General features: G+C 62.5%; 2 protein-coding genes and 1 non-coding gene across 12 annotated transcripts in view; 1 reads left to right on the top strand and 2 right to left on the bottom strand.

The window, feature by feature from the left end:
- IFT140 (intraflagellar transport 140) overlaps window positions 1–24441 on the top strand; it is a 79991-nt gene that overhangs the window by 42978 nt on the left and 12572 nt on the right. For all 10 annotated transcript variants that reach the window (XR_008294732.1, XM_053213694.1, XM_053213691.1 and 7 more), the window contains 7 exons: window positions 19498–19675; window positions 20129–20319; window positions 20665–20760; window positions 20980–21112; window positions 21430–21573; window positions 22077–22205; window positions 22317–22499. Coding sequence is in view for 9 of the 10 variants with exons in the window: in XM_053213694.1 (XP_053069669.1) it covers window positions 19498–19675; window positions 20129–20319; window positions 20665–20760; window positions 20980–21112; window positions 21430–21573; window positions 22077–22205; window positions 22317–22499 (1054 nt within the window). In the remaining variant the exon portion in view is untranslated. The remainder of the gene's footprint in view (window positions 1–19497; window positions 19676–20128; window positions 20320–20664; window positions 20761–20979; window positions 21113–21429; window positions 21574–22076; window positions 22206–22316; window positions 22500–24441) is intronic.
- Window positions 1081–15857, bottom strand: TMEM204 (transmembrane protein 204). The gene is made up of 3 exons (XM_027043647.2): window positions 14887–15857; window positions 10857–11012; window positions 1081–1840 (listed from the first exon to the last, which is right to left on the bottom strand). Exons 1-3 carry the CDS (start codon window positions 15164–15166, stop codon window positions 1596–1598), a joined length of 681 nt encoding a protein of 226 aa, XP_026899448.1. The 5' UTR covers window positions 15167–15857; the 3' UTR covers window positions 1081–1595.
- Window positions 16934–17065, bottom strand: LOC113595021 (small nucleolar RNA SNORA72). Its single transcript, XR_003415495.1, has one exon. It is a non-coding gene; the product is annotated as a small nucleolar RNA SNORA72 (small nucleolar RNA).

The following is a 24441-nucleotide window of genomic DNA, read 5'->3' as shown; positions in this document are numbered from 1 at the left end:
GCTGAAGTTGGACGCTCAACTGGCTGAGCCCCCCAGGCGCCCCTGAAATTGTACATCTTAACTGTTTCATTATTCTTTTAAAAATCTATTATTTTTAGCATGTGCTTGGGGGGTGTGGAAGGGTCCATTGTGGAAGGAAGCTCGGAGGGAGGAAGGTCAGACTTAAACGTTCCCGTGAGTGTGCTGGGGTGGGACACAAATCTGGTTATTTCTACAGCATGTGATGAGTTTATTGTAAATGGTCAAGCTTTAGATGCTTTTCAGTCGTTCTCAATTGCATTATGATTTTTAAAGCACGAGCCGCACTGCACTGTTTGTCTCACTGAAGATAGGCTCCACACAGCTACCTCATGCTCACCAGAAGGTCGAAAGAGCGAGGCTTAACGTTTTTTAGTGCGAGGCGGCCTGGCTTGGGGGGAGGCGGCCTCATGTTGGGGGAGGCGGCCAGCGGGCCTCTGATCTGACCCTGGTTTGGTGTGCTACCCGCGGGCCCCAGTGTCAGCTTCCTGGGGATCACTGCCGCCAGGTGGCGCAGGGCCAAGCATTTCAGTGCACAGGAAGCGTCCAGGTGGGTGCGGTGGGCACTCTGTCCTGACAGATGTGGACAGGCATCCGGGGTTCTGGAGGGTGAGGGCCGGTGTTGAACCCCTCAAGTGCAACTCTTCAGTGTTTTCCGTTTGGCCTGGGGAGTAACAGCTGACTCACCTCCTCCCGATTTAGGACCAGTGTCATTTGGAATCAGTGTCGTGTCACGAAGGCATCTGTAGACCACCCAGAATTTGGCTGAAGCTAGGTTGAAGGTTTTTATAGGGGGAAAAGCGTAAAGCGGTCTCTCTGAATTTTCTTAAACAAATAAACGTTTCCCCCCTTACCCTGCCAGCGGAGGATCTGTCTTACCACAGTGTTCATCTGCAGGCCCTTGGTGGCACAGGAGTGTAAGGGACTGAGCGACCCACAGGTGTCTTCCCACCGGGCCTTTAAAAATGTTTCAAGCCTTCTCTTCCTGCCGGCCCACAAAATGCCACAAGGCCAGACCAAATTCTTTTCACCCGCATGACAGCGTGATGGATAAAACACGAGTTTTAGACAGTGGTGGGAAGTTTGCATTTTATTTTAACTTAGAAAAATAATCAGGAGCAAAACGGACATTACTGACACAGTCCTGTCATAAAACCGTAGCCATCTGGTTGTAAATTCTAAGTCACTCGAGGAAGATCACGGACCGTTCCGGAAAATCTTCCCGGGTAGTCTGCTTTACCAAAGTAAATGTGACCGAGGACCCACCCCTCAACAGATAGAGAATAAATTAATCCTAGACCGAGGCGCAGAGTGAGCTGGCTGCCGTCCTTGCACCTGAGGAGCTGCTCTCCTCCTGGAACGTGCGGACAGTGAAGCCCAGTGGTGGGCGCATCAGGAGCGTGGCGCAGGCGGTATATAACCACGTAATATGCTTATGTGTGACGTAGTAAACGTAGCTGTGGGTCGTACATGTATATATGGGAAACCCTACGGATGGCCCGCACGGACAGCCCTGCGGCTTCTACGCTGTTTGCTTCTAGTGGAGAAAGTCCTGAGCAGGTGTCCCCCAGCGGCCCTCAGCACGGTGACTCCACGTACTCGTTGTCCAGCCCTCGGCGGAACCGCGCGGTCAGGGAGCGGCTGATGACAATCACCCGGGGTGCGATGCAGTCCTCTCTCCTGTGAAGGATGTTCCAGATGAGCATGGCGGCTGCCAGGGTGGCCAGGAGGCAGGCACCAATGTTCAGGTAGCAAGACCAGGACAGGCTGGTGTACGGGCCGATTCTGTAGAACGTCACCAGCCCGATGACCAGGATGAAACCTGCAAGTGAGAGAGGAGAGTTCAGAAAGGCCCGTGTGGAGCTGGGGCAGGACCGGCCGCTCGGTCTGTAGAGCCCTGCGGACACGCAGCCCCTGCTCCCCCTGTGGGCCTTCGCCCCTTTGTGTGCCACGCTTCAGCGTGGAGCCGCTTTTCATTGGCCTCTGTGGGCCTTTATGACCTTTGGGGGGCCGTCTAATCCTGGCACGGAACAATTTCCGGGGGCCCCGCGAGAAAGCTGCCTGGTCCCGGCGCACTCTCCCTTTGGTCCAGCAGGGCCGGGCCATTTCCTCTGCGTGAGCTGCTCCCGGCTTGCAGAAATGCTCCATTCGAAAGTAAGGCGTCCCTTACTCTCCCAGTTTATCTGCTCTTGCCTCAGGGAAACGCAGGTTTCGTGCCTGGGGCCTGCCGCCTAGGATAACCGGACACTGGCGTTTGATAGAGTTCAGGGCTGAGTCCGGGCCGGGAGCCCCTACGGGCACGAAGGAGAGGCCCCGCCACTCCTTGTGTGGGTCTCCGACCCCTCAGCCAGGAGGCGCCGGATGAGGCCGCAAGGAGGCGTGATGCCGAGCCGGAGCCGTGGCCGGAGTGGCTGGCGTGGCTGGAGAGGGCAGGGAGGGCTGGGCAGAAGCAGGGGCCTGGGCGGCTCTCACCACACCTCTGCTGTGGCGACCTAGGGGAAGCCGTGTCTTGGAACCCAAAGCACCTGATGAGGACAGAGCTTCTTACAGTGATCCGGACGGAACCCTGGGCGCCTGCCGGACTCGCCCGTGTCCCCCGCCCTGGGCTCTGGCCAGGCCAGCCTCCCGCTGTGGTCCCTCCCCCGCCCTGTGCTGTGACATCGTCCGTCTGTTCCTGTGGTCCCTCCGTCCCCCACAGCCTCCCCTGCTTTCCTCAGGAAACCAGACCCTGCACGACCCCCGTGGCCCCGGAGCTGAGCCACAGTGGTGCCAGCTCATGGTTCTGGAAACTTATAAATTAGTGCAGGACGGGGGCAGGGGTAGGGGGGAGCCAGCTTTCACAAGCAGCACGGTGTCATTATCGCGGCACCTTCCAGAAAGCATGAATTAAACATTGATCCACCCCAGTCATGTGCTAAACAATAGCGGCAGTGACTAATCTCTGTTAATTCTCTGCAGTACTTAGGAGAGCTTTTTATACACAGAAAGCTTCTGGATACTTCCTTTCTGTTAAAAATAACTATTTGTCTTTGTCATGCACACTGACAGAAAGAATCTTCTGGCGTTTCTCTCTCCCGGTGAAGAGTGTATCCCTAGCTCGTCGTTCTGTGGCCCCAAGTTTTGTGTTGTCGGGGAAAAGAGTTCGAGTCTGTGTTTTGTGCCATGACCATGAAAACACTTGGTGTGTGCCCCTCAGTTCTCTGTGTCTTCGGGCATTTTCTGCCGGCGAAGGGAGCTCCTTGTGCACCATTTTCCACAAGGCCCGGCAGGATGGGGCAAGCAGGGAGCACCGGGAGAGCAGGCGAGCGCACAGGGTCGTGCCTGAGGTCACCCAGGAGGCACCGGGACGGGTGCTCCCACAGGGCAGGTGGGAGCCTTCTGTAGGGAGCCAGGCCGAGCAGAGGGCACGCCAGCGGGTGGGAAGGGGTTCACCCGAATGGCCGCCGCGGTCCAAGTCTGTGCCCGCCCGTTGCCGGCGTCCGGCGTCCTTGCGCTGCTTATAGGAATGTCTGTAAACCTCTGCTCTGCGGCCTGAGCCCCGGTTCTGCAGCATCGTTTGTGGGGGTGGACAGCCCCTCCCCAGCTCCGCGGCTGATTGGGGTCGGCCGACAGCACTAAAGAGTAAGGACGGGTCTGTGAAGTCCGTCGCGAGACATTTCAGGACAGGCCGGTGCAGAGCTGGCCCTGAGCCGGAAGGATCCAGGCCCCCTAGCTCACTGGCACCGGAAGGGAGAAGGCGCCTGTCACTCAGATGCGGGTGCCGGGCCGCCCGCCTTTGCCAGGCCTCGAGTCTCCGTCTCCGCCTCCGCCCTCTGTTAGGCTGCAGCCACGCTGGCCCCTTTTCACTCCTCCGGGAACCCGGGTTCCAGCCTCTCCGGGCCTTTGCTGGCTCAGCCGGCCCGTGCTGGCCCAGCCCTGGGGAGGAAGACTGCGCTCGGAGCTCAGCCTGGACCCCCGGCCTGTCCCCCACTGTCACCCCTGGGCTGGTGGGAGGCCTCCCGGAGGGCCTTCCAGGAATCACTTACGGAGTGAATTATTTGAGACAAACCAACTAGATCCCGTGGTGCGGAATTAAATGCGGCATGGGCCTCTGGGAAGGAGGCGTGACAAAGAGCGACTTTATAGCACCCAAGCCCGTCGGAGGGACAGGGCCCTTTAGCCGCGATGGCGTCTCTCAGCGTTGGAGCCACAGCGGGACGTGCCAGTTCCCGCTCTGCCCCCTGTGCCGGTTTCCACACGCATGTGCTGTGCAGAGGCTTGACGCGTCCTCGGGGAGCCGAAGTGGCGCTCTTATTGGGCTAACCAGGGAGGTGCGCCCTGGCCCAGCACGGTGAGTGCAGGTTGGGGAGCGCTGCGCCGGGGAAGCAGGCACAAGCCGGCACAGACCCTCCCAGAGGGTGGCCACCTGTGGACGGGGCACCTCCAGGCACTGAAGACCCTGACTCACGGGACCCGTCCCCGACGCGTATGGGCGGAGCAGCCGCCGGCTTCCCACCCCCACCCAGCACCCACGCGCCGTCCGAGCCCCGAGTGGCGGGTGTCCCTCGGGCCCACACTGGCCAGCCTCACGGGGTTACTGAAATGTATTGTTGCTTATTTTCTCAAGACGAGCATCGGGTGTTTCTGAAAGCAGGGTCGCTGTCTCCTGTTGCCATCCGAGTCTGTTTCTTCCCCCCTCCCTGGGGCCGTGCGGCCCACCCGATGCTCAGATTCTGGCGCCACAGCGTGGAGCCGCCTCCGGTGACGAGTAACGTTTTTCATGTTAGAGATGAAGGAATGGGTGGGGGAGGACAGAGTGAGTAAAGAACAAGAATTCACAGGTGCACCAACGAGCTGCGCGTGGCGCCCACGTCCCGCAGTCGTGGGTGACAGAGGTGGCGGCTCCATGTCAACGTGGAGCCTGCCGGACGGAATCTTAGAGTCCGGCCGGCGGTAGGCGGCACCGGGCGGGTTTCGAGCACAGTCTGCGGTGCGTCTCCCCTCTCTGGCTTGGTTCAGAGGCTGCACCTTACTTGGCTCTTTTTTCTAGGAGAAGTGTGGGGGGGGGGATCTATAGTGAAAACCGGTTTAAAAATCTGCGTTGACATGACTCATCCTGTGTAAAGACCAGTTCAACTCAGAACACGTGTGGTCAGAGAAGAGCTTGACTCCCCAACGTTAAAAAATGACTTTAGAAAAGCCTCTCCTCAAGCGGGAAGATGCAGAGAACCTGCCAGAACAGCTGTGCAGGCACAGAACCGCGAGAAACGCCCAAACCACGTGGGGGGATGTTCCGTCCGGTCGCGCGAGGACAGGTGACCCTGTCTGGGTCCCCGGGGGCGGTACGAACCGCACAGACACGGGGATGTCCTGTGTGCCCTGTGTCGGCAGTGGAAAGGATGGGGCACATTAGGCACGTGGCCCTTCATGAAGTTCTCCTGCGGGGCGAGGGGCCCGGGTGTGGGAAGGAGCCCCGGCCCCGCCGGCCTCAAACCACGGGCTTCCCGGCTGTGGCATGTGGTGTGGAGACCCCCTGGGAGTGTCCTGGAGACGGCTCTCCCAGGACTTGTCAGCGATGGTCACGTCTGTCCAGAAACACACAAAAGGGGCGAGTGTGAGCACAGCCTGAATTCTGCATGCGGAGTCAGTTCCATTCTCGCGAATCTGTTTCCAAAGCAAACAGCCGCTTCCTGTGAGCCGGCCACGCGGGCGCTGCGAATCACAGCTCGGCCTGCACGGCGTCCCTTTCCCCTCGCTTCCTTCCTGCCTGCTTCCGAGGGCTGCGGTGCCTGTCACAGGGCCTTCCTGTTGGAGTGACTGTCGAGCACACGCAGGTGGCGTAAGGAGAGACCGTGCAGCTGAACCCTGAACCTTCACACAGCACGCCTGCCCCGTGGTGCCTGCGACTTAGGTGTCGTGACGGCTTCCAGGGAGAGCGTTCCCAGACAAAGAGCACATGGCCCATCTCGGCACGGCCGCAGCTGGGATGTCCCAGCTTCTGTGAACAGCAGAGTGACGGGGTCCACACGCTCCTTCCTAGAGGGAGGGATTCTGGGAAAGGAAGAGCTGAAGGTTCGACGGGTCCGGTCACCTTTCCACGGAGCTGCAGCTCCCACGCGGCGCCTGGCATGCCAGGGCTGAGGGCGCCGAGGCCCCCAGAGGACGTGGAAGTGAGCGACAAACGCAGGATGTGGTTGGGGTGCAGACCAGCGCTGTGGAGGCAGGGGCCAAAGACAGAAGAGCACTCTGTCCAGACCAAGCCAAGCCCTGTTCTTCGTGAAAAACAAAAACTCAGATATTCCCACGAGAGGATCCCCGAGCCTACGAATGGCAGAATCCCCACCAGCTCACGAGCCGCCAGGACCAACGACATCAGCATTCTCACGGGCACGGGGTGCTCAGTGTGCATGTAAATTTTGCCATCCCAAGAAAAAAAAAATGCTTATTTCCAGAAGCAGAGAGAGGAAGCCAGAGACTCGGAGCCCAGGAGGTTCTGCCATGATTCTGCTCCCAGGGTCGTCCCGCTGGAGTTCCGGAGGCTTCGCGTCTGGAGGAGGAGCGGGCTGGTGAAGGTTGGCGTCCACTGGCCGGGCCACGTGTGCAGGGACCCTGCACTCTGTGCAGTGCCAAGGGACAGAGCATAAGCCTGTGAGCTCGGGGCTGCTCGTCAGCGGCCCAGAGGACGTGAGGAGTCACTGGACAGGGGTCCCGAGGACAGCCTGGTGCTGTCATGAAGGGGTTCAGCACAACGCAGAACACTGGCCTGCGCGAGTCGGTTGTTCATCTGTCCTCAAACTACAGCGTTTCGTGGTGGGATTGTGCTGTACGGAAAGCCCTCGGTCTGAAAAAGCTGCAGGGCCTCTCGGATGACAGACGAGGAGGCTGGACTGAGATTCTGCAGACGTGGAGATGAGGGGCCACTTAGGATCAAAGCTAATAAATCGTAAACCAAGAGTCACATCAAACGTTACAAAGTCGCGGACGCTTGAGACGGAGGAGAAGCCTTACACCACGGTCGATTTGTCACCAGTGGACCCAAAGCCAGGGAAGTGGGACGCCTGGACTACGGGCCCCATGCTGGGACATCACAGAGGGACTGGAGTTTTCCTCAGCGCCCCTGGGCGTCCCCGACACAGTGGGCCCAGCCCGGGTCGGCCGTCGGGGCCCTTGCTGCAGCGCGGGAGGACTTCCCGGTCTCCGGAGGGGCTGGGAGGTGCCGCACATGCTCTCCGGTGAGCAGTGGGGGTGAGGGAGGGGTGTGGAGGAGGGAACAGATGAGCGGCCTAGTCCTTGGGTCCCCCACCACGTCATCAGGCAAGACAAGAAGCAGAGACTGCTAGCCGAGGGCTCTCGGGACTGGGGCCTCACCCCCAGGAGAGCTCAATGCAGTTATTGCAGGGAGGCCAGCCTGAATGTGCACCTGCGGCCACGGTGCTCTGAGACCACTTCCGCGACGACCAGGGAGTTGCCCTTCAAAGGTGCAGCTCGACTGAGGAACAGAGCCCTGAATAGCCGTGAGAGTGTCCCACCTGGAAATAATCCGCCGGGGGACAGATTTGGTTGGTTCCCGCACGGCAGCTGGAGCCCGGGGGCCACTGGCACCTCACAAGCCATAGGTGGGGTCAACTTAGGAAAGTTCGGAGCCACCAATGTTCTGGCAAGGAGGAGACTCCCCTCCCCGGTGCTGGCTGCTCCGGCATGCACGCCAGGCTCCATGGGGAGTCTTCGGCTGACCCAGGAGCCCTGACGACGCTGCCCTGCGGCATCCCCAGCAGACACGAGGTTGGAGTTCAGGGTAATCACAGCGGCAGGTGTGGCTGAGCCTGCACCTCGGGTCCCGGCTGCCCGAGAGCACAGGGTGAGGTGGCTCATCCAGGGCCCCGGAGCCTGGTGCAGCACCTCGACGCCCCAGGAAAAGCCCCAGTATGCTCAGGAACCCTCTAGAGCAAAGGAGCCTCCCTGTGACGCGCCTGCCGGGCAGGCCGCCTGCCAAAGCCGCCCTCGACTGTCTCGCCCTGGGTGTCGCTTAGGTGTCTGATGCAGGGTCCGACGGCCACCTGCCTGCGGTCATCAGACCAGGATGACCGTGCGTTTCGTGCACACGAGCAGGGAGACCAGACACGGGCAAGCGAGAGAATAAAGGACAGGGGAAGGGTCAGCAGAGCCAGCTGCCAGGAGCCTGTATGGGCACATGGCCATAGCAGGGGGCCGCCCATGGCGGCTGTTCACCCTGGGATGGGGTCCGCCAGGCCGCCACAGCCCCCATGGGAGCTGTTGTCACAGGGAGCACGTGGAGGCCACACGGGGATGTTAAACTTGTGGGTGGAGGTGGAATAAGGGACAGAAAGCGTTTCCAACTCTAAAGCAAATTAGAATTACACGTGGAAAGTTCTACAAGGAGGCGGGAACCTCACGTGTGGCAGCTGGAGCAGGTGTGAGGGACAGAGTGGCGGACAGGAAGGGAGTCTGGCCCCTGCACGCTCCAGCTCGCCCCGCCGCCCCGCGGACTCGCCTGCACCATCTCTCCCTGCTGCCCACCCTCTGGCCCCGGCACTGGGGACTGAAGGTTCGCTTGCATAACAGGTACCAGCAGGCATTTCCCCTCCTGGGACAGGATATCCCGGCGCCCTTCAGTCTCTCCCTGACTGTTTAAAGCAGACCAGAGCACAGGAAAAAACCTAACTCTAAAATTAGCAGCGTGGTGGCAGAAAGGCACACGGCTGCATTCTGTACTGTTTGTCAATGAAACAAGTCTAAACACGGCCAAGTGCATTTCCTTTTTGGGCAAAACAGACCTGTGGGGGTGAGGGCAGGGCGCCACCAGGAGACGCCTGCAGGGGCAGGAGGGGCCCCAGCGCCCCTTGGCGCTCCTGGCTCTTCCCGGCGGCCTCCGCCTGTGTGATGGTCTGTGCGCGGCAGCCCCACGGTCTGGAAACACCCGGGAGAGAAAGCGCCTGCCCCACAGGCAGGACAGGCCGCGGGACGGCCTGGGCTGCCGCCGGGCAGCCGGGTTTACCTAACGGGGCCCCCGGGCTGCCTTTTCAAAACTATGTTATCTGGAAACAACACTGTCTTGCTCTGAAGTGAGGGCTCGCAGGAAGTGAGCTGACCATTCGACGCCAAACCTGCCATTTCTCTCCGGTAATTCTAATAAAAGATGCCGTGGTCTGTTTGGGCTGCCGCAGGGAGTTATTTCCAGGATCTAGATCTGTCCCTTTCTTTGCTAGGTTGTCACTGAATGTCTGTTCCTAATCTTCCACTTCCTTCTGGGAGGGGTGGAATTTCAGATAAGCTCCCTGTGGTAGGGGTGGGCAGTCTCCACGAGGCCAAGGACCCCGTTTCTGCCTTATGGCCCTAAGGTCAGCAGAGGGCAGAGGGGTAGTTTTCTGAACAGCCACCGTCCTTTGGGATGTCTGTGTTTGTACCCGCAGCCGTGGACGAGGCAAAGAGGCCGAGGTGATCAGCCATCCCAGCCCACCTGCCTCTTTAATTCTCAAGACCAGCCTGCTGGGGGCAGACAGAGGAGCCAGTGGGCTGGCAGTTTGCCCCCGACCTCCATGGATTGCGGGTGGCAGAGCTGGTGTGCATGCCCGGCACCCCTGCCCCAAGGCGACTCCTTCCTGGAAGCCGCCTGGTCGGCCCTCTGTGCTCCCAGGCCCTGTGGGTGACGGGGCCGTGGGGAAGTGACCGGCCCAGGACCACCCGCCTTCTATGAAAAGGCGCAGGAAGGCCTGTTTCCAATTCCCGATTCCCACCCGGGTCCCTCGCAGCGTGTGAATTCCTGCCAGTCGGTCAGCTTCCCTCTCCAGAAAGATAAGGGCCGGGGGCCATTATTCCCGGAATGATTCACTTCAGACTTCCTGGTTTCTTTCACCCGGTTTGTTGGAACTGTACCTTCAACTTTGGGGCCTGCTGCAATTCTCTGCTGGCAGGAGAGGCAGGCGGGTCGGCCGATAACGTCCCCACACCCTGGCCACGCCGCCCCCGCCTCGGACCACGATCGTGCTTTCCCCAGCAGGCAACGGGGGACCTGAACTGCCCCCAGGTCTCGGTGATCAGGAAAACTGAGCCGGCGGCCAGAGCCGAGGGCACACCAGCAGAGAAGCCCCTCTACTCACCGGGGTCACCTGGACAGCTTCCGTGGCTACCTGCGTGGAACCTCCCAGAAGAGTCGCACTCCTCATTTACGACTCCCACCGCCCCTCTCAGCTTTTCAGGACCACGGGTGCGTCCGCACCCTCCCTGTCCTGCTACCCCCAACAGCCGCCCCTAAGGTCTCGCCACTCTGCGGCCTCCTGGCCCGCTCCCGTGGCAGCACGGGCGGTGGGCATGGGTGCCAGGACACGGCGCGTATGCTCGGACACTGGTGTCCTCTCTGCTTTTTGCTGCTCACGAAAAAGGGCCTGTAGCTGAGCCAGGCCGGAACCACGAGCTTGCCCAGACCTCCCCGCTAGCACAATGTGAGCGGGGAAGGCAGGGGCGTGGGCTCAGGTGGGGGCTCTCACCCTGCCTGTGCCAGGCTGCTGCACTGTTGTGGGAGGACCGTGAGCCCAGACCACCAGCCACACCGGCTGCGTGGTCCCAGACTGTGGGAAGCAGAGCAGGTCACTCTAGAGCCTCAGCAGCCGGTGTTAAAATGGAAAAAGGCAGGAGCTCAGGAGTGAACAGAAATACCCATCCGGATGCTTCCTGTGTCTTCACTTCCCCATGCGCGTTTTTGTGTCATTTCCACCCCAGCGACGGGCCAGAGGGTGACCCACACGGGTTGTGGTGACAGGAGAAGGCCACAGTGGGCCCACCAGCCCCCCACGAGCTGAGGGTGCAGTCGCTCTGCCTGCCCGGGGCCCGAGGCTACTTACTCGCCAGCTGGAACGCGGCAGCCATGGCCTCCTCCCAGCACTGTGAATCGGGCGACATCAGGGGCAGGCCCGTCAGACCCAGGACGAAGGTGAGCTGGCCCGCAGCGAGTGCCGCCGTGGCCACCAGGTTGCAGGCGCGCATCATGTCAAACTGCACTGTGAGAACGACAGGGGGAGACGGGCGGTCAGCTCAGGTCGGGACTCCACGTGTGCCCGGAGCCCCGCGGCCCTCTCTCCCTGGCTCCTAGCTCTCCACTCCCCTCGCGCCCCAGGCCCGGGAGCCAGACGCACAGGGGATGCACCACAGACGGGGTCAGGGCTGCGGTGCTGCCTCGAGAGGCCCGTGGAGAGACCTCCCCACGTGCCGGGCAGCAGAGTGCCGGCCTGCAGGAGTGCGCCCGCCGTGAAGCCGGACCCCTACCGCACGGAGCCCCCGCCACGAGAGCAGAGGACCGGCCCCACCGGGCCCCAGCCCACGGTGGTATCTGTGACTCGCCCACGGGCGGGCAGGCGGCCTTCAAATTTCGCAGCCGAGGAGCCCAGAGGGAACAGGGCCGCTCCTGCCCACTGTGTGTCCAGCGGCTTCCTCCTTGCCATTGTCCCTGAGCGCAGACCCGCACAGGGCTGTAGCAGTCAGGGTGGCCCTGCGGGCAGAGAGGCTTCTGAAAGGAGAGGAGGAGGGAGGGGCCGCGGGAGGATGACAGGCCCCACGGCTGAACACCTTCCGGAGCCGGCAGCTGCCTTTGACCTGGCTTGCTGTGTAGACGGTGAGCGTGGCCGGTTATGCCCTCCCACAGGGAAGACACCGCTCTCTTGCCCTGTGGGCTGACAGCTCACACACCGTGCGTTTCAAAGTCGCCTCGAAAAAGTCCCTGCAGTTGCTAGAAGGCCTGACGCTCCTCTGACCCAGTAAACGGCAGGGGTGCCAGAGGCCGGACCCGGCGAGTGGGAACTCCTGGTGCAGAGGGAGGCACCGGCACCGGCACCCGCGCTTCCTCGCCTCCCCCCTGGGCTGCGAGCCAGGCTTCAGGCCGATTTGCTCGAACCTTCCTGGCTGCCCACACCGTCTTCGGGGCACAACCCAAGTCGCGGCCAGCCTGACCAGTGGCCACACGTGCGTGCAGGAGACCAGACGGGCCCTGCTGTGCGGACGGAACGGGCTCCAGGCGGGTCCTTCCGTGCACTGGAAGACTGGCCGGCCTCCCTTCCCGTGGAGGCCCCGCTCTTCGTATGCTCTCTGGGGGGGTCTTCCCGCTCTGTGTTCTTTGCTGTTACTTGTACCGATACGTGACCACACACAAGTTTCTTCCACGCTAAAAGGCGGTCGAACGCGGGAGGTGGGGGTGACCTCAGAGACGAGGGGCGGTAAACACGGTGGGCACTAACAGCCCAGGACAGCGGGCACTCCGGTTCAGAGCCAGACCCGGGGGAGGTAAGGCTGGAGGTGCACAGAGGAGAGTGGCCTGCGTGGCCCCGGGAGCCAGGGCCCTGCCCTCCCACTCGCCCACCCCCAGCTCTCTGTCCCAGTGCACTGCCCGCGGCCCCGCGTGCCGCCCCCACCCCCTCAGCCTCTGCCCCCGTGGACGTGAGGATGTAGGCCAGAGGGTACAGCACCGACTGCCCGAGCCCACTCCCCTGACCAGCCGCGGGGGACCTGCCCGGCAGGCGTCCGCCACGCCCGGGGTACGTGACCTCGTGCATAGCCTGGGCAGCGGCACCCAGCAGAACTGTGACATGAGGGACTGAGGCCGGGCAGTGTGATGCGCACAGTTGCGCCTGGGGCCCCGGAGCCGTACACGTTTACCCGTGCCGCGCCTCGCTTCAGAAAAAGGCTAGGGTGCTGGACGGAATGCCTGGAATCCGGAGCCGTGAAACACGCGCAGAGAGCCACGCTGCCGGGGACTTGGGTTGTGAGGTCTCCGTGGGAGCTAGGGGAGGACCTCGGGCCGCTGCGTCCCCCACATCGCCTCACGGGGACGAAAGCCACCTGAGCAATGGTCCTGGAGGACAGGACCCCGTGTACATGGGGGGCCAGCCCCGGAGTCCCCGACCCGGCACACTTGGGACACCCTGCAGCGGGGTCCCCTGACCCGTCATGGCGGGTGGTCCCTTGCCGTGCTCACTCCGTGAGTGCAGAGTGGCTCTTACCGGGCCACGCAGGGGCCCCCAGAGCAGAGCGGACGAGCGTGTCCGCCATCGCCCCACCTGCCTCAACGTCTGAAGTCTCTCGGGCCCCGAGAAGGGAGCTCGGAGCAGATTGAGTCCGGGCTGACGCCACACACGCCTGCCTGTCGCGGACGGAGACGACCGCGGAGCCAGCAGGTGTTCAGGGCTGAGCTGGCAGGTGCTGGCGGAGCGCCGCTGCTCCCTCCTGCCCCATCCCTGCGCCCAGCGGAGCCGCACGCCGGGTGCTGGTGTGACGGGTGGCAGCCGCGGGCCGGGAGATGAGGTGCCAGTGCCCCCGCAGGAGCGCCAGGCAGCGCGCAGTCCGCCCGGTCGCCGCTCCTGCTGCCCTGCGCTCGCGCCCTGGGGCAGATGAGAAGCGTGTCAGCAGCTCAGTCTCCCTCACGAGAAGCTTCCATGGCCTTTCCCTCGTTTGCGGCGAATATTTGACACTCGTGTCGGTTAAGGATTAGCTCCACAGATGCCGTACCCGTGGGAGGATGTCCTAGAAGTCTTACGAGTTGCTGATCAGGTTGTCAGGGGATGCAGGCGGCTGGCCGGGTGGGAAGGGGGTCTGGAGGCAGAGCACGTCCCAACCCGTAAATCCTCCTCCTGGCCTCGGCAAGGGGACAGAGGGTCTGGACGCCCAGGGCAGGCACCAGCTGGAGCTTGAGGCCCGGGCAGGGGATGGGTGATGTGGGCTGCCTATGGGCCAGGGGTGCTCTGTGGGCCAGGACAACCTCAGAACCCAAGAGGCCTGCTCTCCGCCAGCCAGTCTCCTGGCACCCAAGTTCAACTGCACTGAGTTTTGAGAGCTTGCGGAAAAGTTTGAAATTCCTGCTTGTGGCGGAGGGGGGAGGGGCTGACAGGCACAGCCCCCCCCCCCCCCCGCCAGAAGACCCCCAGACCCAGAGGAAGGGGCTCTGAGCAGAAAAACTGGGGTGGCCTCCCCACAGGGACCTCGGTGGAGCACGTGCCTCTTGCAGCCTCTGTCTCTGCCTGTGGAATGGGACCCCACCCCCACCCCGGCCCCTGAGCCGGGCAGCGCCCCCGGCACGTGGCAGGTGGGGGTAGTCACCGATGAGGACTCTGGGGACACCCTCCGAGAGCAGTTACAAAACCCCCACCGAAGCCTCACGTTCTCTAAAAGACCAGCTCGAGTTCGGTCTCCTGCTGATCTTGGAGCTAGACCCTCAGCAGCAGCTTCACAGGGTCCACTCCAGAAGATCTCTGCCTGTCAGCCACTGTGACCACATAGGTGACACATTAGGTGACAAGTGTCTTACACCTGTGAGCCCTTTGCTCCCCTACCCTCAAACCTGACCCCACGGTCAAAGTCCTGTTCCCACCTTCCAGAGTGGTGAACAGACCGGCCGCAGGCCACCAGCTGGGGCGGGGACAAACCCGTGAGGGGCTCTGCTCTCCAGAGCCACTGTCCTGAGCCCCTTCCCTGCCCCCAGGCTGGTCCCCTCCCAGAGGTCCTGTCTGCCATCTGACCCGAGTCGCTGCCTGAACGACTCTGTCAATCCGTGGAATGAAGTCAGAACTCAGCCGTGTTTTTAAGCTTCTTGCTTATTTCACTAACGATCTGTATTTTCCATCAAGGAAAGTGTATTTTCCTTGATTTCGTTAATGTATCTGCCCCCATAGCTTTGCATAAAGGCAGAGAAAAGCCCCATGCTCACCCAAGAATTCCACCCAAAAGGAGCCAGAGTCAGGTCTGGCTCAGCAGAACTGTGGCCGGGGCTCCCCTGGAGGGTGGGCGCAGAGCTCGGGGTTTGCCCGGGTCCCCATCACCAGACGCGCGCCCCATGCCCACGATGTGCCCCGACCGTTCTAAAGGAGACGGGGAAGTCAGCAGACTTACATTTGACGGTGCCTCGAGCCTCCTGGAAGCCTGCCGCCTCAGAGCCCCAGCCCAGGGCCTCACAGTCTCTGGCGTCCGCCGGCCCCGGCCGGGCCCCGGGGCTCGGCCCTCCCCGGGTCCCATCTGCCAGCCAGCAGGACTTCCACAGCCCCACACTCCGCCTGCGCCCGTCCTCCAGCGTCTGGTACACCCAGTTGGGGGTGAAGGCCGCCGCGTTGTTGAGGACAAGAGAGACCAGGGCCACCAGCACCGCTGTGGCCACCAGTTTCTGAACAGTCATCGCTGACTGCCGGTGCCGTCCGCTTGTCCTGGAGAAAGTCCCAGCCCCGGTCAGTCGCTGTGGCCAGGGAGAGCCGAGACCAGCTAGGGGCTGCTAGAGGACATCACCGCTCATTCTCAGAGGCGTCTGGAAGGCCCATGTGACAGGTGCCGGTGAGCCCACCTGGGCCCGTTCTTACCCTCCCTCCTGCACCTGGAGCAGGGCCAGGCCCCAGCTGCAGCCAGCCTCTCCGCCCATCCCGGGGAGGGATCCGGGGCGCCAGCAACAGTCCAGAGTGGTGCGTGCGCCGTCTTCCTGAGAAGCTAGGCCTCTCCTCCCTGTGAGCCACCGGAGAGGCGGGCGGCGACGAGGGGGTATGTCCCGCCTGGCTCCCTAGAACCAGCTCCTCGGAGCAAACCCAGCAGCCGGGCTCCGAGCGGGGCCAGTTCAGCTGTGCCGGAGCTCTTCAGCCTCTGGCTGCCCGAGCCCCTGCCCTGTGCCTCCGCCACGGAACAGCCGGTCCTGGAAGGCAGAGGGCCTGCTGCGGGGAAGTGCCTGTGCGTCTGTGTGTGTGCGGCGCGCGCGTGTGTCCCCCCCTCGGCAGAGAGGAAATGGTTGTTTTTGAGGCTGTTTTTTGTGAGCTGGATGGAGGGCGTAGCCAACTGCAACAAAGAGCAGCAAGGCTGCTGCAACCAGACGCCGACAGGACACGTTTCCTGAGGGGAGAGCGGGGGGCTTCTGAAGCCCTGCTCCGGGGCCCTCCTCCCCTGCCCTCCCGGAGCAGGCCCACGGTCCCGCCAGCCTGGCACTCGGGCACCACGGCGGCAGATAACCGCCCGGAGCATGAGCCCCTGCGCTGGGCCTGGGGACATCTGCACCCAGCTCAGGACAGGCAGGGCTCTGGTGGCCAGTCACCGGCTCTAGGGATTTGCCGGCCGTTCCCCTAGCGCGTAGGTACCAGCAACCCACAGTGCCCCGGCCCTCGTCGTGGCAGTTCACAGACGGTGGAGGAAATGGCCGGGCGTGGTAGAGAGGCCTCCTGACACAGGCCTTTGCCTGGGTTGGGGCCACACCTGCAGACCTGCCGGGCCAGAGCATTGTCCTGGAGGTGCAAGAAGGTGGGCTTCTGGATGTGCAGGGCAGGTGGCCCAGCAGGGCCTGAGGGCAGAGGGCATGTCCCTGCCGAGGGGACTGCGGCCCCTCTGCGTGTGCAGACACTCGGGGGAGGCTGTGCCACCCCACTGGAGAACCCCGTGCCCAACCGTGGCCCCGGAGCGGCTGTGCACAGAGAGAGCGGCGCCCGCGCCCCCCTCTACAAACACACGTGCCCTGGACGTCGCGCGGGGAAAGCCCTCGGGCCCCTCTGGCTGCTCGCCGCCTTCACTAGCTGCCCGGCCAGCACCGGGCGCCCTCGTTATGGGAGAGGAGGCCACACACCTGCGAGAGGGGCCCCGACAATCTGGAGAGGGACGGGCTCGGTCCCCTCAGCTTGGCCCTGTCGGCACCTGGGACGCCTGTGCCCTGCTCGCCTGCCGCTTCTGGAGCTCTGGAGAGTTCCAACGACTTCACCACCTCGTGTCCTGGAAGCCTCAGCCCCTTGTGTGTGTGTGCGCAGGGGGAGGGGGGTTCAGTTTTACAATTCATTCAATGGCAAGCGGTCATCGTGAGATTAGTAACCGTTGTGTTCAAAAAGTACGTTCAAGCTTGCCGCGCCATCAGTCTCAAGGACAGTCAGGTACCTGGAGTCACAGACTTTCCCCACGTGACCCGTCATGTAAATCAGGCTTAGTTTCTCACCAGCGTTGATAAAAGCAGACCCAGGGAGAGAAGTCAGTCTGGGGTCACGTGCATGGTCTTAACGTGGCGAGTGCTTAGGCTGCGCTGATTATCACAACATCAGGATGGTGGGAACAGTCACAGCCCCCCCCGACTTTGCATCCCATTCTTGTTGGGGGGGGGGACCCTGTGCCTGCTGCCTCGGAGAGCCCCACGTCACCAAGCCTATGTCCCTGAAAGGCGGTGGGGGGGGGGGGGGTGGGCAGGTCCTTGGAGAATCATAAGTCTCAAGACAACGTCTGTGCTCTGGGTCCCTGATGGGCTTTGCTCGTGTCACAGCACGTGTCCTTTGTAGCAAACGTGCCGGCTGACTTCTTCCCACCTGCCTTCTTTCTTTGGCTTGTGTTCTCTCCTGCCTCTGCTCCAGCCTCCCGGAGGCTGGGCGGGGGGGGGGGGGGGGAGGGGGGGGCAGGGTCCTGTCTGCCCTCCAGGGGCACCCCTAGCCCTCCGCCTATGGCCCCCTTCTCCAAGGTCTGGGACCAGCGTGTAATTCCGAGTCCCTGAGCGCATGGTACAGGGGTCACCTCGCCAAGGCACCTCTCCCCCGTCGTCCTTTAGAAGGGATCGGTCCCCTCCCCCTCATTTATTTAGGTCACTTCTCCCAGGGTGGACTTTGGTGGCTACTGGGTCAGCTCCCTCCAGCCCCTCTACCAGGTGAGGCAGGGAGGCCCAGGCCACTCACTGGGTCCTCCTGCCAGGCCATCGGCCATCTGGCCCTGCCCACAGAGGACCCTCCTCAGCCACCCGTGGGACCGCGGGGCCCACCCTGGGCACCCAAACCCCCAAGGGCCCTCCCTGTGCCCCAGAGCTGCTTGCGCCGGGCACTGTGGCGGGAGCTAAGAGCGGCGAAGCCGGGGCTGCTGGGTGCACCGGGAGGCCGTGAACCCTGCAAGCCTGAGGGGCAAGCCCGAGAAGAGGGGCCTCGGGGGCCAGTTCCGGCAGCTCTTCCAAGAGAGGCCATCTTGAGGCCAGGCCCCTCGGCAGGCGGCCCGTGTGCCTTGGCGTCAGCGTCTCTCATGTTGATGAAGTGCAGATGTGAGCGCGTCGTGGCGGGGACGACAGGAAGCGCGGAGCTGCAGCGGGCTGGCGGCTGTCCAAAGCCCAGGGCCCCCGGTCCTGCGTGCAGGCCGGTGGCGGGGCTGCCGGGCCCACAGCCTCAGCCCCGCGGCCAGGGCTCGGGCTGTCCTCCGGACGCATGCTTGTTCCCTGCTCGTGCGTACGGCCTGCCGGACCCCTCTAGCCTAGGAGTGCACCGGAAACCGAGTCGGGAAAGAGCTGAGATGGGCCGCCGGGTTCCTTTGCTTCTTTGGGTTTTGCCCCTCCATCATACGCAGATGGCAGCCATCTGTGCTCACAACTCGGCAGAGGGTGGGGACACACGAGGACCCCGGGCCCCGGCCCGCCCCCACGCTGGTCTCAGCCTCGGGTGGAGAGTACGTTAAAGAAGGCTCTGATGTGGAACACGTCCGGAAGGGAGGGGGAGCCTGTTTCCATCCAGTACCTCGCGGCAGCCCAGGCTCGTCCGCCTGGCGGAGGAGGGGCAGCGACTCCATCAGTTCCGTGAGCCGGAAGAGAGCTCCTGCGCTCTGACTGCGACCACCAGGCTCACCGGTCACCGCCGGCCCTCCTGGAGCCCTGGCCACGTGCTCACGTGCCTCCGCTGACAGGAGGTTCTGCCCTGACAAGCGTCCCCTCCCTCCCCCTTCCTCAGCAGTCCCGCTCTTCACAGGCAAGGCTGCGGTTAGATGCACTGACCACACAGCCGGGGGCCCCAGGGGTGCCGCAGACCCAGCCGCCCCCTCCTTGCCCGCGCTGTGCAGAGAGGATCTGAGTGCAGGGTGCACAGCGCCAGGACCCCTGAATTCTATTGTTTCCCAAGGCGGGAGGGGGAAGCTACCTCAAGGCAGAAGTTTCTAGACCCGGGGAGGGCAGGAGCCCCAGGTCATTGTCGGCAGGAGAGAGGTTGCTGGAAGGTTAAGGTGGGGGGTGGGACCCATGCCTCCGAACCTCCCCTCCTTGGGGCTGCGTGGGGTCACGGGGGCCCGTGGGCATGAGGACAGGGACGGGGTCCGGGGGATGTGCTGGGACCCCTGCCTCTGTTCAGCCCAGATGAGGGGCCCTCCGACCCCACGCTGGGCATCATGCACTGGTCCTCAGTCCATCAGGCTTGGGGCCCCGCACCCCCTTCCCCAGGCCCCTTGGGGTGTGAAGGTTCTACGGCCCCTCCTCCCTGTGGCCTTTTCCCTTCTTCCTCGGCCCAGCTGAGGGCATGGACAGGTGTGTTTCAGAGGAGCATTTGCACAGCAGAAGGCCATCAAGGCAGGGAGGAAAAAGTCCTGAGCACGTCCCTGGCCCTGTTGGCTGCAGAGGACACGCAGGTGGCCTTCAGCCCCGGGAGGAGTCGGGGCCCCGGCTTGCCGTATCGCTGTGCCGAGGAAGCCCGTCCGGCACGCGTCTCTGTGGGGCTGGTGGCGCGAGGGCCCCAAGCTGACACGGCTGCCGTGTCCCCCGCACAGCGAGGCAGTCTGGGAGAACATGGCCCGCGTGTGCGTGAAGACCCAGCGGCTGGACGTCGCCAAGGTGTGCCTGGGGAACATGGGCCACGCGCGCGGAGCCCGAGCGCTGCGTGAGGCCGAGCAGGAGCCAGAGCTGGAGGCCAGGGTGGCTGTGCTGGCCATACAGCTGGGCATGCTGGTGAGTCCGGCAAAGCCCCAGGGCGGGCGGGCGGCGCAAGGGGCGGGGGGGGGGGGGGGCTGCCCTGCGGCAGAGGTAGGGTTGCGGCTGGCCCCACTGGGGAGGCCATGGCGTCTGCTCCTCTGGGTCACTAGCTTCCGCCAGAAAGCAGGGCGAGGCCCCTGAGGCGCCACCGAGGCCTGTGTCCTCCTCCGCTGTCCTCCCCGTCTCAGGCACGTGCGTGAAACTCCCAGGCCGTCATGCCCCTGGGAGACCAGGTGGGGTTGGGGTCCGCAGGACGGTGCAGCAGGTGGGGTCTCCTCCCCGGCATGCAGGGGCAGCCCCCCAGCCTTCCTGGCTGATGCTTTCTCCCCGTGGGACACACTGCCACGCTGGCCTGGGCATCGCCGCCCCCAGGGGACACCAGCAGGCTTCCTGGAGCCCCAGGGCCCACGCTCGCTCTCCCCTCTCCAGGAGGACGCCGAGCAGCTGTACCGGAAGTGCGGCCGCTACGACCTCCTCAACAAGCTGTACCAGGCGTCCGACCAGTGGCAGAAGGCCGTGGAGGCAGCGGAACTGCGGGACCGCATCCACCTGCGCACCACCTACTACAACTACGCCAGGCACCTGGAGGCCAGCGCCGACCGCAGCCTGGCCCTCAGCCAGTGAGCGAGGGCCCGCGGGGAGGGCCGGGACGGGCCCCTGTTCCCCTGCTCCCTCGGCCAGTGAGCGAGGGCCCGTGGGGAGGGCCGGGAGGGGCCCGCATGCCCCTGCTTCATTCTCTGCCCCGGGGAGGGCCTTGGAGGCGCTCAGAAGAAGCTCGTAGGCTGAGGCACTGCCACAGAGCAGGTGGCAGCCTTCTGGGTGGGAGGCTCCGCAGGGCAGCTGGAGCTCAGTCTCGTCAGAACCTCAGGCCCCCGAGCGTCTCGCGCTGGGCTCCGGTCTCCGGGCCTGGGGTCGCCGGCAGCGCTGAGACCACGGGAGGAGCCACTGCCCCGCTGGCCTTGCAGCTACGAGAAGTCGGACACCCACCGCTTCGAGGTGCCCAGGATGCTCTCGGAGGACCCACAGTCCCTGGAGCTCTACGTCAATAAGATGAAGGACAAGTGAGTGTCGCCGCCAGGTGGTGGGCAGACGCAGGGTTGGCCGTGGTGCCCAGGGGCATCTTGCCGCTGCTTCCCTCAGGTGGGTGGCGGGGTGGGCGGAGCATGAGGCATCCGTGCTCTCCTGCAGAGCTGCGCCCTCCTGGCTGCCGGTGGTGCTGGGGTCCCGGGGCTCCTTTCCAGGGTGTGCAGGCCCTGAAGGGGATCGTGGGCTCCCCCCAGGACCCTATGGAGGTGGTGGGCCCAGTACCTGGAGAGCCAGGCAGAGATGGACGCCGCACTGCACTACTACGAGCTGGCACAGGACTACTTCTCCCTGGTCCGCATCCACTGCTTCCAGGGCAACATCCAGAAGGTAGACGCCTCTGGGGCGCCTGGGGGCTCAGTCGGGTAAGCCTCCTATCTCGGCTCAGGTCATGATCTCATGGTTCGTGGGGTCCAGCCTCGCGTCGGGCTCTGTTCTGACAGCTCGGAGCCTGGAGCCTGCTTCCGATTCTGTGTCTCCCTCTCTCTCTCTGCCCCTCCCCTGCTCACTCTCTGCGTCTCTCACTCTCTCAAAAATAAATAATCATTAAAAAAAATAATAAAGAAGGTCAGAGGGGGCAGGGGGGCAGGCCTGCCGGGCGTGGGGAGGCAGAGACATGGCCCCAGGGCTCCCTGCTGTCTGTCCAGGCTGCTGAGATCGCAAATGAGAGCGGAAACTGGGCTGCGTCCTATCATCTGGCCCGCCAGTACGAGAGTCAGGAGGAGGTGAGGCAGGCAGTGCACTTCTACGCGCGCGCACAGGCCTTCAACAACGCCATCCGCCTGTGCAAGGTAGGCGGCCGGCCGGCGTGCAGCCCCTGGTGGCTAAAGCCGGGCAGGTGGGAGGCTCCACCCAGGTCACTTCAGAAAGAGGAGAGAGTTGTATCGCGAGGCCCTATTCCCCACCCCGGCCTGTTTCCACCACGCCCGCCTCACTCTGGGCGCCGGGAGCGTCCGCCCCCCATCCGCCTGCCGCAGCCTCCTTGGCGGTGTTTGCAAAAGCGAGCACTCAGGCTGGCTTGGCGCTTGGGGCCTGTGCACAGCAAGGAGGGACATTCTGAGTGGGCGAGTGTGCCCCTACCCAGCCTGGAGAACCCTCGTGTCAGATAGGTCCTACAACATTGTTAATAGGAAGAGAAGGGAGCCCCCCCAGAATTCTGTGTGCGGACCCGGGGAGACATTCGACACTGGAAATCACAGTCATGTAGACCAACAGCATGCCGGGCAGGGGCGGTGGGCTCCTCGGGCGCCCTCAGCACAGTGCACAGGAGGCCCTGGCGACCCCGTCCCCGCAGGAGAATGGCCTGGACGACCAGCTCATGAACCTGGCCCTGCTGAGCTCCCCCGAGGACATGACGGAGGCAGCGCTCTACTACGAGGACAAGGGCGAGCACGTGGACAGGGCGGTGATGCTGTACCACAAGGTGAGCCAGCGGCCGGGTACCCCGGGGCCTGCCGCCATGCCGGGGGCGCCACTCGGGCGTTCTCGGGACCTGGGGCCTGGGCGGCCGCTCAGAGTGCCCCGCCATCCACAGGCCGGCCACTTCTCCAAGGCTCTGGAGCTGGCCTTCGCCACCCAGCAGTTTGTGGCCCTGCAACTCATAGCGGAGGACCTGGACGAGAGGTCGGACCCTGCCCTCCTGGCCCGCTGCTCGGACTTCTTCCTTGAGCACAATCAGTACGAGAAGGCGGTGGAGCTGCTCCTGGCCGCAAAGAAGGTATGGCCTGGGGCCCCCGCGTGGCGCCCACTCAGGCACCAAAGCCCGGGGCCACCTTTTCCAGACACGGTGGATGTAGCTTTGCCGTCTCTCATGGTTACGGTTTCACAAGAAGGCTGTGGCTCTGGCCTGTCCTGGGGGTGTTGGAGCCTGGGAATGGGCTCACCCGTGCAGCCCCTTCGTGAGTCTTCACGTCGTAACCAGCGCAGTGTGCTCGTCCTTTCCATGTGTGCGGCAAACACACGTGACATCAGATTTAGCATCTTAGCTATTTTCTAAGTGTGTTTAAAAAGTTTTTTAGGTTTATTTATTTGAGAGAGAGAGAGAAAGAGACAGAGCATTCACACGCAGGAGGGGCAGAGAGAGAGAGAGAGAGAAGAGAGAATCCCAAGCAGGCTCCGTGCTGTCAGGGCCCAACATGGGGCTCAAACTCACGAATCATGAGATAATGGCCTGAGCCGAAACTAAGAGTCAGACACTTAGGCGACTGAGCCCCCCAGGTGCCCTGCTCTTTCTGAGTGTCAAGTGCGTTGACATTGTGGTGCAGTCTCCACGTACCTCGTTTCATCTTGCAAAACCGAAGCTCTGTCCCCCTGAAATGCCAGCTGCCCATCCTCCCCTAGCCCCGGCACCCACCGTCTACCTCCTGTGTCTATGAATTTGACGACTCCGGAGACCACACGTAAGTGGAATCGTACAGGATCTGCCCTCGTGGGTCCGGTTTGTTTCACTGAGTGTCGTACCGTCAAGGTTCATCGGTGCTGTAGCAGGTGTCAGAACCTCCTTCCTTTTTCAGGCCAAGTAGTACTCCGTTCCGCATAGGCAGTGCCTCGCGTTTCCCTGCCCTCGGACACTGGCTCGCCTCCACCTCTTGGCTCCTGTGAATACTGCTGCTGTGAACACGGGTGTACAAATCTCTCTCCAACCCTGCTTTCAATTCCTGCAGGCATTTACCCAGAAACGGAATTACCAGACTATCTGGCAACTCGGTTCTAGTTTTTTGAGGACCCTCCAGACCGTCTTCCACAGCCGCTGCCCCGGTTTTCATTGCCAGCAGCCGTGCACAGGGCTCCCATCCTGCCACGTCCTAACCGTCACTTGTTGGTAGCACTCTCAGGCGTGTTGCAGCCATACTCTTAAGTAGAAGGCTTGTCCCTGATAGCCACTGAATGGAGATGAAGAAAACTGTTAGCCATGCGAAATCAGCCTGTCCAAATTGAAAGTTATTTCTTCCTGAAGCCACAATTGTGCTTGTAGCTTCGTGCCTCCCTGGTGAGCGACACGAGAATTCTCGCCCAAGTAAGAGGCACGTGCCGGGTTCATGGCCAGACCCAGCAGATAGATGCACATGTCCACCCTCCCTAAGGCAGTCCCAGGCCTAATCTGAGCCAGCAAAAACACCACAGGGCTTTTTCTAGCCAGATAAGCGGATTCTGTAGTTTCACAGTGAAACCCAGATAAGCCAGAACAGCCGGGAAAAATTTGGAAGAAGATTAACAAGCGGTGACAAGGCCCCAAGATTGTAAAACGCATCGGAGATAGAACACTTGAGGTCGAGTCCATGAGCAGGCCTACGGGTCAGTGGAAAATATTAGAAAAACCAGAAGGAGAACCATTTACGTAGGCACATCTAGCAGGTGCTGAGGAGCACTTCACAACCGGGGGCAAAAGGTGAACCGTCCGCTCAAAGGGGTTGATGCAACGAGGCAGCCACTTGGGAAAACACGCAAGTAAACCCTCTTCGTCTCCTGTGTCCCAGCAAGTTCCAGATGTGTCTACGATTTAAGTGTGCCAGTGAAACGGCAGCCAGCACCGAAAGCCACGGGACGTCTCGTACAGTCTGAAAACACAGAAGGTGTGTTCTGAGTAGGATTCAAAACCCACTGGGAAAGACTCATTGATGTAACCAAATGTAAATTTGAAAATAACACGTGGAAAAAAA

This window comes from Acinonyx jubatus, chromosome E3 (genome assembly GCF_027475565.1).
Source record: "Acinonyx jubatus isolate Ajub_Pintada_27869175 chromosome E3, VMU_Ajub_asm_v1.0, whole genome shotgun sequence".
NCBI classification, from domain to species: domain Eukaryota; kingdom Metazoa; phylum Chordata; class Mammalia; order Carnivora; family Felidae; genus Acinonyx; species Acinonyx jubatus.
This window is presented reverse-complemented; position numbering and strand designations above follow the sequence as displayed.